Source organism: Trachemys scripta, chromosome 4, assembly GCF_013100865.1.
Source record: "Trachemys scripta elegans isolate TJP31775 chromosome 4, CAS_Tse_1.0, whole genome shotgun sequence".
NCBI lineage: Eukaryota > Metazoa > Chordata > Testudines > Emydidae > Trachemys > Trachemys scripta.
In genome coordinates, this window is record NC_048301.1 from 74,102,972 (window position 1) to 74,116,843 (window position 13,872).

The 13,872-nt window shown below is 46.2% G+C and overlaps 1 protein-coding gene across 2 annotated transcripts in view; it reads right to left on the reverse strand.

The window, feature by feature from the left end:
• TSPAN18 (tetraspanin 18) overlaps positions 1-13,872 on the reverse strand; it is a 186,602-nt gene that overhangs the window by 23,356 nt on the left and 149,374 nt on the right. For both annotated transcript variants that reach the window (XM_034769594.1, XM_034769593.1), the window contains 3 exons: positions 9,044-9,136; positions 8,103-8,297; positions 1,315-1,389 (listed from right to left, as the gene is read on the reverse strand). In XM_034769594.1, coding sequence (XP_034625485.1) covers positions 1,315-1,389; positions 8,103-8,297; positions 9,044-9,106 — 333 coding nt within the window. In that variant the 5' untranslated portion in view covers positions 9,107-9,136. The remainder of the gene's footprint in view (positions 1-1,314; positions 1,390-8,102; positions 8,298-9,043; positions 9,137-13,872) is intronic.

A 13,872-nucleotide genomic window follows, 5' to 3' on the forward strand; every position in this document is an offset into this window, starting at 1 on the left:
AACACAGAGTGTGGCACAGCTGGAGGGCAGTGTCACTGAAGAGGATGCCGCAGTCCTGGGAGTAGCACAGGTCCTGGAACGAAAGTGACAGCGGCGCGGCACTAGCAGAGGAGGGCGCCCTAGCGAGCAGATCTAATTCCCATGACAGCCAGCAGAAGGTGCTAGAGTGGCGAGTCCCACCCCGTCATAAGCCTAGAGAGGGGATTTGGGGTTTTCAATTAATCCAAATTCCTCCATGCACATACTATACCACTGTGATCACCCTGGTATCTGATTACCTTCTAGATTTAAAGTCCCCTTACATACACCCTAGGCTCCCTGTCTTCTTTTATAAACACCACTGAAACATTTATATAGGACTTGACATTTTCAAAGAAATGAAATTACATTATCTAACCGATTCTCATAACACTCCTTGGAGGCCATCCCCAACTTGGTGCTTTGCCTTTCTGATCAGGAGAGCTAGATAATATGCCTCCTTTCAAGTCATGGATTACACATTCGAGCACACAAGAAAGGCAGCCCCCCCGCCTTCCCACCACCACCGATGGAGTAGATACTGCAGCAGCAGTTCTTAGAACTGATGGTCAGACTTTGTTTTATTTGGGATTTGTTTACTTGGATTCCATAGGGCCCACCTACCATGCTAGGTGCACCGCACAATTAAAACAACAATATATGGTACAAATATTAAAATAGCATCATTCTTCTAGGGTGGCTAATGACAATGCAGTTTGATGGGCTCCCACACTACACACTACACTCCCACCCACTCCAAAGTCTCCATATACGCTTCACCCACACATTTCAGTTTGTGTGTTTCTGTGGGCTCTTGCCCCATGAATGTGGAATCCAAGATGGTGACAACAGGGAAGAGAAGAGATGACTAACAACTCTGTGGGCTCTATTTGCTCCCTCAGGTAGCATCTGGAAAAATGTCACCTCTCAGCTCAGTAGTAAGTGTACAACACTGAAGTGAAATCCAAACTTTGATGCCCAAACTCAAAATGAACTCCTGATACAGTGATGTGCCTGCACATGAATCTGGACTCTGAAAAATTCAGCAGTTCTCCTGTGTATCTCACAGCATCTCTCCTGTGTATATAAACCACCTACCTGGCACAAGTTAGGTTAGTTTATATTCACTGGCTGGCTGGAAATTCTTCACACCGAGGGTAATAACGAAGCTGGTTGGATGATATTCTAAACAAAAACTTGCTCAGCAGACACACAAACCACCAACTACAGCGAGCTCCACCTGGGCAAAACCACGCAGGGGGCTCAGAGTGCTTCCATCCACAACATAGTACTTACATTTTCTCTGAAGATAAAAGCCAGGATTGCAGCTGAGAGCTCTGCCAGGAAGATTAACAAAATAAACATGAAGAACTGGAAGAAAAAGAAAAGAGGCAGACAGCCATTAGGTATATGCCACAAACAGTAAGAACAAAAGTTTTCAGAATCACCATAGCAATAGAGAAAATGGAGAATGAAGCTTTTTTTTGAGAGTCAGTGAAAGGGTATAAACTAGGGCCAGCCTAGGGCTGGTCTACACACAGAATTTGTACCACAGCAACTGTATTGGTTTAGGAACTGATATAATTAAAGCAGTACAACTCCCTAGTGCAGATCAAGTTATACCAGTATAAAGGTGTTTACATGGTACAGCTTATTCCTGTAAATGTAGGGGTACGTATATAGACTGATATGAGCATCTTTGTAGTGCTAGAACTATTTCCACACTAAGGGGTTGAACCACTTTAACAACATTGGTTTCTAAATTAATGTAAAGTGGTACAAATGCTCTAGATAGGCCAGTCCTAAATTGGTTAAATCCCACAGCCCTAACTCACAAACACAACCATGACAGTGAAGGAGATCAGGATTCAAAGACATGAAGGCCTGATTCTCATTACAATATGGCCCCTTTACATGGCTGCATCCTTAAAGGGAGTATAAATGTAATTCCTTCAAGATTTAAGAACCTCAAGATGTTCTCAATACTGGAGTGAGAACTCAGTAATGACTTAGGATTGCCCTGATATGTGGAAATGAGGAGTAAATAGGGGACACAGGCAGGACTGCATGACCCAGGGGATAATAAACATATGGAACAAGTTACTGATGCAGGTGGCTTAAGCAAGATCTAGAAATGAACTCAAGATACACCTGGAATTGTTTCTGTGGAAGGATAGCAGTGAGGACCTTTTTGAAATAGCAGTAAGTTGGATGGGGCCAGAAGGATTTTTCTGATCCCTAGCTAGTGCGTTATGAATGATGTCTGGAACATATTGCCTATGATTTAGCAACAGTTTTCAATAATAGAAAAAGAATTCAAACTCCTTCCTTGGAATGAACAGGATAATTTTTCTGGTGTCAATTATTAAAGCTGTAGATGATTTTTCCTGTTGGAGGGCTGTATCCACTGCCCCTTCCAATCTCCTTTCCTGCCCCTGAATGGGAAGCAAAAGAAACAGCTCCTGGGGTCAGATAACAGAACAGGGCTTTAAATCTAATAATTCCTGTTAGTTGACCCACTGGCCCATTGAACTATAATCTGTTCTCATTGGCTGAGACTGCTAAATGGCTCACTCCACCCATTCACAAATTGCTTCTATTTTTAGCTTCACAAAAGGAGAGCAGAGAGGTAGTGATTAGAATGAAAGATACTATGCAAATCTACTGCACCGTCTATCAAAGGATCTCCCAATGCTTTTTAGGTGAGTCTAAGGTGATCAGTGATTAGCAAGGTTGTTGGATTAATTACATATTCATTTATTGATTACTGGCAGATACACTTTCACCCAAACACTAATACAGGGCTAGCATAGCAATGGTTGCAGCTGCTCACAGATTATCTAAGCAATCATAATGCATCATTTATCATCCCCAAACTGGCTTGCCCTTGAACAGCGCAAACCTCTTGGACTTCCCATACTCACTGTAAAAATGTCAATAGTGATTATTAGGGAAAGAAAACAAGAATTCTATTTTGCAAAAAAAAAAAATTGAGGTTTTGAATTTTGTTTCCACCAGAACAAAAAGGAGAGTTTTAAAAATATTTTTGGGTGAAAACTATGAGAGAACAGTCACTCCACTCACCCCAGAACAACCAATAGCCCAGTGGGATACTCGGGTTCAAATCCTGGCTCTGCATGATTTACATCCCAGATGAGCATCCAAGCCAGCTTGCTTATTGGCTATTCTGGAGTGAGTCTCTCTATCTTGTTTTGACCAGAAATTCCACCTGAGTAATCTTCCCAACTAAAGTCATATGTTTCCATAAACACTTTTGATTTTGACTTATCGGCATTTTTGAATTTCTTATCACTGCATCTCAACTGCCAGTTGACATTTTAGCTCCGCTAGAACTTCAGCAATTCTCTCTCAAAGGACACAAACCTCAGGGTGACAATTTCAAGGGCTGGGGGCAGGAGCAGAGAGAAAGAGGGACTGATGATATGCCATTCTGCCCTTCCTTTGAAATTATGCATGTATACATACCCACATTTGGCTAAAATCCACCCAGCTGAAGTCAACAGAAGTTGCACCACTTATGCCAGGGCTGAAGTTGGACCAATGGGGAAATGTTATTCACAAGCAAAAAAAAAAAAAAAAAAAATTGTGTTCATGTGTTTTTGTAAGACAAACATTCTCTCTGAGCAGTTTGGGCAGCAGTAGATAAGAGAGCTCTAGGATATTCCACAGGTTAGTTTGTTTCTAATGTGCAGAAGGCCTGAGTGCTTTGTGTGTCCAATGCTGGGATAGCCTCAGGTGGCTGGAAGCACTTGGCAGCCTGGTGCTTGCTGCAACACGTTGAATACAACAGTGAGGTTTTGCACCAAAATAGAACAGCACCAAGAAAAACAAAAGGCTCTGCAAACACAAGGGCCAGAATCTAGAACCTGTCTGCAGGGGCATCTCCCTTACTCGCCTTTGTCTCTGTGACCCTCTTGCCTCGTGTGTACATTTGAGCTAAAAGCTTCAGACATGCATTATGTATCTGTGTGAAATCTCTCTCAGGCAGCTCTGACTCATCAATTTTTGAACAACTTGTACATGGACTTGATTTTATTTAGGGTTACCATATTTCAGCAAGCAAAAAAGGGGACGGGAAGAGCCCCGCCCCAGTCCTGCCCTAGCCCCGCCCCTGCCCCTTCCACTCCCTCCCACTGCCCGCCCCCCTCAGGACTCCCAACCCTCCCCCTGCTCCTTGTCCCCCGACTGCCCCCTCCTGGGACCCCTGCCCCTAACTGCCCCCCAGGACTCCACCCCCTACCTAAGCCTCCCTGCTCCTTGTTCCCTGACTGCCCCCTCCTGAGACCCTCCCCCCATCCTAACTGGCCCCCTAGGACCTTACCCCCTACCTGCCCCCTGACTCCCCCAACCCTTATCCACACCCCCATCCCCAGACAGACCCCCAGGACTCCCACGCCCCATCCAACCACTCCCCACCCCCTGACAGTCCCCCCCCAGAACTCCCGACCCATCTAAACTCCTCTGCTCCCTGTCCCCTGACAGCTCCGATCCCTCTCCCCACCCCTGCCCCCTGACAGCCCCCCCACTCCTTGTCCCCTGACTACCCCTCCTGGGACCCCTGCTCCTAACTGCCCTCCAGAACCCCACCCCCTACCTAAGCCTCTCTGTTCCTTGTCCCCTAACTGCCCCCCCCAGGATCCTACCCCCTACCTGTACCCTGACTGCCCAAAACCTTATCCACCCCCCGCCAGAAAGCCCCCCCCCGTCTCTTGACTGCTCCCTCCAGAACCTCCCTGCCCCTTCTCTGACCCCCTGGCCCCTTTACTCTGCCACTCAGACCAGCGTGCGGGGGAGGAGGAGCAGGGGGAGGAGCTCCAGACTGCCGGTGCAAATGGCCGGCTGGTGATCTGCGACTGCAGGGAGGGAGGGAGTGCTCTCAGCTGCAGGGGAGAGGAGGGGGAAGTGGAGGAGGGGCTCTCTCTGGCTGTTGGAGCCCCATGTAAGTGGCACCATCCATCCGGCTGCCCTGTCAGCAGCGCGTGCTCTGCGGGGCTGGGGGGGTGGAGTCCGGACATTTTACAAATTCCCCCCGGACACTATTTTTAACTCTAAAAGCCGGACATGTTCGGGGGAATCCGGACGAATGGTAATCCTATTTTATCAAGCACCTTCCTCTGATCCTACTGCCTTGGGAACCACACCCCTCCTCAACTCCTGCATGGATATTCCAGCCTCACAGGGATAAATTTACAGATTATTTGCATTTCCATCAACTAAAGCCTAACTCTCTCCGGACTCTTGGTTCCCACACTTTCAAACTTTCCAAGTTCATCTGGTGTGGTCTGTAACAAAATACGTGCTGGACTGTATCTGATACCATATGGCCCTCACCACACCCACTTAAACAGGTATTTTATTGCTAGTGGACTTGGGATAATAGGGAATGGGACATATGGAACGTCACCACACCCTCTTAAACAGCAGTTTGACTTTGCTACCAAAACATCCTGGATTGCCTTGAACAAGGGAGCATTCTATTCCTCACTAGATGGTTACATTTAACTATCCCTGCCTCATAGCCCTATGTTACTTCCACCCCATCTATTTCTCAGATTCCCAGTGTAAAATAAAATAATAATAAAAGTAAATAAATAAAGCAGGCGGGCTTAGAACCATCTTTGAGAAGCAGAAAAGTAATAACCATGAAATTGCCTGCACTGCAATATAAACAGAACACTAGGGACAATATTCAGGCTTGGTGTAACTCCACTGACATCAGCCTGGATAGACCTAAATTAAAAAGAGATTGCACCATTCACATACCAAAAAATGGTCCAAGATCTTGCCTCACGTGACTGAAGTTCTAACTCTCATTAGGATTAAATTTCAATTAGTCTCATAGTTATGGGGCCTGATTCTCCACTCGATTACATCAAGTTCATACTGATATTGCACCATTGACTTCAATGGATTTATTCCTAGTCTTCCCTAGGATGAGCGAGGGAAGGATCAAACCAGTTGACTCCCAGAAGGGAAGCATGTGCTATTATCGAAGGAGGAATTTGGGAAGGGGCGGGGTAGGAAAGGAAAAGAGAGTTTAGCTCAGTGGAGTCTGTCAGATCTCCAGGGATACTGCCAGCTTCTCCTTCCGCCAGTTTAATGTTCATGTTCTGGTAAAATTGTGCTATGGGGCAGCAGCTGCTGGTGCTTTTGCAAGGCTCTGTAAGTAAGATATGATTACAAAACACACTAAAAAATCAAGATTTAAAAACAATCAACAAACTCCGAGGGAGAAACAGAAGGTTGTACTTGATAAAAACAAGAAACAAAACAACAGAGCTCTGTGTTCAATCACGTAACTGGGAATGTTTTCCAGTAAGAGATAATGGCAGGAAACCCTGCAGGATCAGTTCTTGTGGCAGAAGTCAAAAATGGTTATTTTAGTGGTTAAGAGTTTATAAACAGTGCATGATGCCTACACAGATTTTAAGGTTTAACCCTATCATTTAAGGGAAAATTGCTCAATGAAGCTTTTAAATCTGGGACTTCTAAGAAGTGGAGAAGGATGTATATAAATATTGGTTCAACCACCTATCTAGAGATGCAATGGAAAGTCCACCAAGCAGATCTCAGCTGGGAGGTTTATACCAACTGATAGGACTCTATTATAGATACTCTACCCTGCACGTTCTCTTTATTTGAAATGGCCCAGTAGGAAATCTACTCACAAGTTCATTACTTGCCCCAATGTCTACTCATATGGCTTATAATATACTGGTAAGGGCTGCTTAATGATTCCTATGAACAGAGTAAGGAAAATATTCCTGTTCTACATCAGAAGAGAATGGGTGGGAGCAATCCATGGTTTGATGTGCATGAGTATGTGTTGTAATGATTTGGCTCATACGAGGGTGTGCACACATTACGGCCTTCTGCTAGAAGGAATCAAAACTTCTCAGCTGTGTCTGATGGGCCCTATTACTGTAGAAAGCTGAAGGAGATTCTCCTGTAGCTCAAGTGGTAGACGTGGGAAGATTAGACTTCTTCCCCTTCTGCTGCCATGAAGTTCTGAGAGACCATAGTGGACAGAGGAGTTAAAAGTGCTCAGTGGCCACAGCTTTGGTACAATATGAATGTGCATCCCTGAATGAATTCAGGATAAACAGGCATATGTCCTTAATACACACGTGTAAAATGACATGCCCTCTCAGTAGGGCCTGATGCTACAAGCACAAAACTCGAGTCCAAGCTCCCTGTTTGCTGCCGGGTGCAGTTTAAGGTGTTGGGGACAATCTTTAAAGTGTGGGACATGTTTATTAGAGAGCCTGCCTTTTACCTCACATCCTATCACAGCAATTAAGATTGGCAGGGATGCTCTTGCTGATAATCCCTGGAGCGGAATGCACTGGAACAGGTGGAACTGCTTTCTCAGCTGGGGGCCCTGCTCTTTGGAACTCAGTGCCCCTGCAGGTCTGACAAACCCCCGAGATAGTTTTTATTCATTTAGAACATGGCTAATTTTGCTTATTTCCTTTTGTGATAGCATTGCCAAGACTTCTTCCTCCACTCGGAAGATTTGGGATTTTGTCACGTGGCATTTAGTGAACTTAAACAGCAGGAGATTGCCATGGGAGAATTTCCCCAGTGTACAGGGAAAATCTTTGCTGGCACAAAGTGGCAGAGGCATCTCCCCATCTCCTGTACTTCCCTTCTGGGGAAAGGAAGGAAGAGGGTGTTGCAAGGAAGGAGATGGGTGTAGTAGAGTGAGACTCCACTATACCCGATTCACAACTAGCATAAGGTTCTTGAGGGACTGTGTGTCAGTGGCATAAGTTAAAACTGGCCCCTGCACCTTTAACTTATGCCAGAGTTGGGCAACAGAGAGTCATGCCCCCATCTCCACGGAGCCCACACAGAGACTGGGTGCAGGGGAGAATCGAGTTGTCTGCATTTCTGACTGTATTAAAGTGCTTTAAACACTACTAACTATGTAACAGAAGAAAGGCTGCGATGAGACATGGTCACAATGATCCAATATAACATAATCACTCTCCCCAACAAAACACCATAGCCCATGCTCTCTGAGGACACTAGAATAACAGAGGACACGCTGGGACACTTACAAAAAGCAGGAGGCATTTGTTCTCACGGACAGCACCACAGCAGCCGAGAAAGCCCAGCAGGAAGAGCATTGCTCCCATGGCCAGCATGATGTACGCCCCCGTGAAGAGCAGAGGATTGGCAGCCACAATCTCTCGAAATCCTGTAGGATCCACAATGACCCAGATCCCAACGCCCAGCAGGCAGGCCCCTCCCAGCTACCATGGGGGAGACAGCAGGAGAGGAAAAGAGGAGAGAGTTAATAATCTGATGACAGACTGGATTCTTAAGCAGATTTTGTCCAAAGACGTTCCCTTCAAGTGCTCTTGCTCCATAGCCAACGTTCTCTGAAAAGCATGCGACTCTGCTTACGAATGGTGCAGTCTCCACAGCTCTTTCCACTCGTTTTCCCATTACTGGGAACACATACAGCAAGCAGTGTCTTTGTTTCTTAAAACTTACCATGTCACCTGCACCAGCTGTATATTCCCTGCCTAAAGTCACAAGGCCAAGTCCTCATCTCCGTGCAGAGCCTGACTCCCTAGATTTACAGGGGAGAGTTCCAGTGGGGGAGGGAAAGGAATCCTTCCCACAACAGCTATTGTGTTTCCCCTACATGGGAAGAAACAGCCAGTGATTACACCAGCCTGGACTAGAACCTTATTCCTTAGGCGCTACAAACATCGGTCTTGTTAGCGGCTAGCAGTAGTATCCTCTCCGTGGGCTCACTGCCAACGGAGTCAAACTCTGGGCTGGCTAGCTGAACATGGAGCTGCACACTTTTCAGTCAGGGTTAATACAAAGCTGAAGAGATCTTCTGCATCATGGCAACTTTGCCAAAGCACAGCAGGTCCTGTCAGCTCATCTAAGGAGAACACCAGGGAGCTAGAGACTGACAGAAACTTAGTGATGTGGCGCGGTGGAAAAGAGAGCATGCAGGGGTAGAGATTTCCAGAACACTTACAAATATGAAGAAATTGAAAACAAACATCAGGTACTTCATGCAGCTCAGACAATCCCCCTCCATGGTCTCCACGGCTACTCGATCCAATTATTCCTGCAAAACAACAATGCTTCCTTAGCACGTACTCCTGTTACCTGAGTGACATAAGCCAGTTTCCCCTTCTATTTCCCCAAGGCCCTATGCAGTTCATTACACAGAAGGGCTCATTTCTTACCTGAACAAGGTACCATGATACAGGCTAATAGGAGGTAATGAACACTGCTAATATCCGGTATATTCTCCCCAGAGTGTGGGGGTTGGAATGGGGGAGGGAAGGTGAAGATTGCAACAGATCGAAACAATCCCTTGCTCATAAAGCAGAGCAACAAAAATAATCCTTGTGCAAATGAACCTTCAGCCCTTTGTCTTGCCAAACTCCCTACCAATACGTGGGGCACTGTGCACATCTGACTACATGGCTTAAGAATCCTGCACTAACCAGCAAATCCTCAGCCATATCCTCCGCAGGCATAAATCGCATAGCGCCGTTGACTCCACACAACCATATGGAAGTGGAGCACAGGGAGTGCGGTGCCCACTCAAAGGGTTTGCAATGCCTGTATCCCATGAAGCTCCATTCTGTATAGGCTCATTCTTCAGAGGAAAGGGAACAGAGATAAAGAAATGTTCCTGGCAGATTTTAGAAGCTAAAGGAGAAGTGGGAGTGGGGATCTTAGATCCATGACTATGAGGATCAGCCTGCCGGATTCACAGATCAGCAGTAACTGGTCTGGCATCTACGGATTCCTTCCTACAGCCTATTTACTCAGGCTGGGGGCAGAGGGCCTTATTCTCTGTTAGCGTAAATTACCATAGCTCCACTGAAGTCCTGGTGCCCCACTCGCTGTCCTGCACACTTCTGTCGCAGGCAGAGCCCATGGACACAGATGTGGCAGGATTTGTTCGTAAAGGAAAATACAAACACAGCTGAACTGGTTGTGTGACTCCATGTGTGAAGTAGATTGCAAGCTCCTCGGGCAGTAATTTATTATTATTTAGCATTTACACTTTAGCAGACCGAGGGCTCCCTTATGGCGGTTGCTGTTAGAATACAGAGGAAGACAACCCCTGCCCCAAAGAGCTTTCAGAAGTGGTCCCCAAATCCGTAATGGAACCTGTCTGCCTCCCCACCCTCTGGGAACCGTGGTCGGGAGCCGTGGTGAGGAGGGGGGCCATGGTCGGAACCTGGGCTGGGAGTACAGCCCATGGTCAGGGCTAGGAGCAGGGCCATGGCTGAGGCCCAAACTGCTTCTGGGCCAGAGCAGGGAGCAGAGCAAGGCTGGGTGGTGCTCCCTTCCTGCTCCCCCAGCCCCCAGGGGCTGGCCCTATCGTGTCCCCTGAATGTTTCTCACAGGGGAGCATGCCCCACAGTTTGGGGACCAGTGGCTTACAGTGTGACAAGATGACTGTTTCTCCACATAGGTGGGTAGATCACCCAGCACCCCAATGGCACAGGCAAATAAATAATAATAATAATAAAGCTCCTATTAAGGCCAAAAACATTACAGTTGCTACAGCTCATGGAAGTGCATTCACACGTGTGTAAACACATGGGTGCACAGTTTTACTTGGCTCCCTGAAGTACACTCCTAACTGGAATGGAGCCTATAGATTCTTTACCCTTCTCTGCTCCTACAAAACCGGCCTCCAATTACCTACTATATTTGAATTGAACCTGTTGGAACCCCCGCAACACACATTATCCAAGGTTTTGAGGAACAATTTTCACAGCTCAAGCGATAAATCCTGTCCTTTCGCTCCCTTGTTGTTTTTACTAATCCTCAGAACTTGAAGATGCTGTATTGCCGCACCATGGTCCTTCCCTCCGTGACCATGGTAACTGATTTGCTTTAGCAAAGCTGCTCAGAGAAGCCCTTGACAGGCTGCTCTCCCAGCAAGGGGCTGCCTCAGGTAAACAACAGAGTTCACATAGTGTTTTTGTTTGCTGCACAGCATCTGACTACTTAAAAAATTAAATTAGTCCCTTCCTGTCTTTGTAGAAGAACAGGGACTTCTGCAGTGTACACTCACACGTATGTATGTATACACACACACACACACACACACACGCGCCTGCCTGAAAAAGCAAAGGTGCTACAGCACATGCACAATTCCTTTCTCCCTGGATTCCTGTTATGCAGGGAGTGGCATGTGGCCCTGTACCACCCTGGGATTTCCCCTACACTGAGAGAATCTTCAGGAGACCAGTTAAGTTAGCTTTATAGCCTCTTTGTGTTGCTTGAGGAACACACAGAAGCTGTGGTGGCCCTGAAAATCAGCTTAAAAGACTGATTTACTGACTGCTATGGAAAGTGATTCTTCCACTCAACAATGACTGATGGAGTCTCACATCAATGTCGCTGTACAAGGATTCAGCAGCTGCTGTAGGTGAGCATGTATGTTGAAGGTCAGACCAGCGCAAGAACTGCGAACACAGTTACACGTGGGACAGACAAGATTGCCTGTGTCCATTGCAGGCTGTTGTATTCCTTGCATTGTGCTATCCATAAGGTGTTAATAGACCTTGCTTCAAAGCAGTTAATGGAGACCTGATGCCACTTTGCTCTGTCATGGGCTGTTGCTTCTCAGTTGCTGGTGTCAGCCTGAGAAGTTTTCGAGTTTGACTTCAGTGTGTCTTTATATCATTTGTACTGGCTACCATGAGACCGGGTGCCTTACTTTAGCTGACCAAGAAATATGGCCTTAGGTATTCTTGAGCCATAGGAATGAGATGCCAGACCAACGTAGCTGAGCTTTCATAAGCATGCTTTGAATGCCAGACATCCAACAACAATTAAGGATTTAGATATTGCCAATCTTGTTCTACCATTTGATCCTGCAAATAAACCAAAGACAGTGCATATGGAACTGATCAAGTTTCCTAATTTGGTGGTAACATGTTGTCCATGTCTCACAACCACGCAAAAGTGTTGTGAGCATGGGTGCCTGATAGACATTTAGCTTAGTGCTTATTTTAACACCCCTATCATTCCATAGGTGTGACAGCATTCCAAACGCAGACCTGGGCCTTAGCTGTGTAATGGGTAATCTCATCAGTTGTAGCATTCTGTGACCACATATTCCCTAGGTAGCAAAACTTCAACATGGGGTTCATTGACTTAGCGAACTGTGAGGGACCGTTAACTCTTTTGTTCATCTTTGGATGCTCTGCAAAAATGTCATTTCTGCCATTCGGTCCTTCCATGATCGGATGATGGCCAGAGTGGTGGAAAATGGTGAGATATCGGACCCCTTTCCAGTCACCAACGGCATCAAACAAGGTTGCACGCTGGCTCCCAAACTTTTCCATCTCTTTTCTGGCTATCCTTATGGATGCATATCATGACATTGACAGAGGAGTATCTATCCAATTCCACACTGATGGGAAAACTGAAAGTACTGTACCAATCTTTGCCCAGAGATGTGAACATCTACCCAGTTATTAAGATCAACGATGCTCCCCTCAGGACCATGGAGACGTTTTACCACTTAGCACAATAATGGCTTAATCCCTAGAGCAAGTGTGTGTGTGGGAGGGGAGGGGCAGGGATAATGATGGGTCCATGTTGGTCATCTAAGGTTGCAAGGATGAGGTTTAAGATTCCCAGGGGGGTTAGAGGCCTGACTCTGGATATCATGGGAAGAGGTATCTTGGGCAGTGTAGGAGGGAAGGGAGTAGGGGAATTCTTAGGTTCATTAGGAAGGAAGGTAAGCTTTCAATTCTCTTGAAACTCCGATGTTATGGTGCTGAGGGCCTCAAAAGAGATAGATTAGATAGATTTGCCATCCTGCCACAGGACATTGGTGCTTCAGCAGCCTCCAGACTGAATGGCATCCTGAAGTACATATTACAGCACAAAGTCATGATGCTGTGACACAAGTTATGAAGAAACATCATCACATCATGCAGGCCCTGAAAATTACCAGGGAACCCTTTAATACCTTGCAAATTCAATGCCTACCCATGCCCTCTAAATTATGATGACTCCAGAAGAAAAAGAGATAAGGGGGAAATCAAACCTTGCTGTATTGTAGCCACAGCCACTCTACTTTACAAACACCTCTGTCACAGCACAGACCCCATCAGAAGCATGGCCTAGTGGTCTAAGCACAGGACTGGAACCAGGAACTCATGAGTCTAATGACAGTTCTAATACGGACATGTTGAATAGACTTGCGTAAGCCACGCCACCTCCCTGTCTCACTTTCCCCATCTATATTTACCTACTGCCCGAGAAGTGAATTCTTCAGAGGTCTGCTGATTTATTACAGCCAAGGATCTAGCCTATTCTACTTTTAAACCTAAACTGACAATTCCATACCTTGCTCCTAATATATTCTGCATGCAATAGCATTTTTTTGCTGAGTAGGGCAGCCAGACTACGTATCTAATGAGTATTCAAGACTTGAAAACATGACTGCCAGGGCCAGCTGTCACATGAAGTCAGAACAGGCGGTTGCCTACGGCAGCAAACATGTTTAGTGACTGAGCTCTGACAGGTGGATATTTTCTAGTTTGACTAAGGCAGCCAACATTCTCAGAGCTGGTGCCAAGTCTGGGCTCTGAACTCACCTCTGCAAGTACTCAGTACCACCTGGCTTTACAGACAAAGCAAAACAACAAAACCAAGAGGGCCAACTTGGCACTGCTGCGAGATGGGGAACACACAGAGTGTGACTTTAAAAATTCAAAAAATCCTTCAACTCATCATGTTCAAACACATACGAATCGGCGGCAACAGTGCAAGTGAAGCCATGAACAGAATATATCAGAGCTACCATCTGTCTGT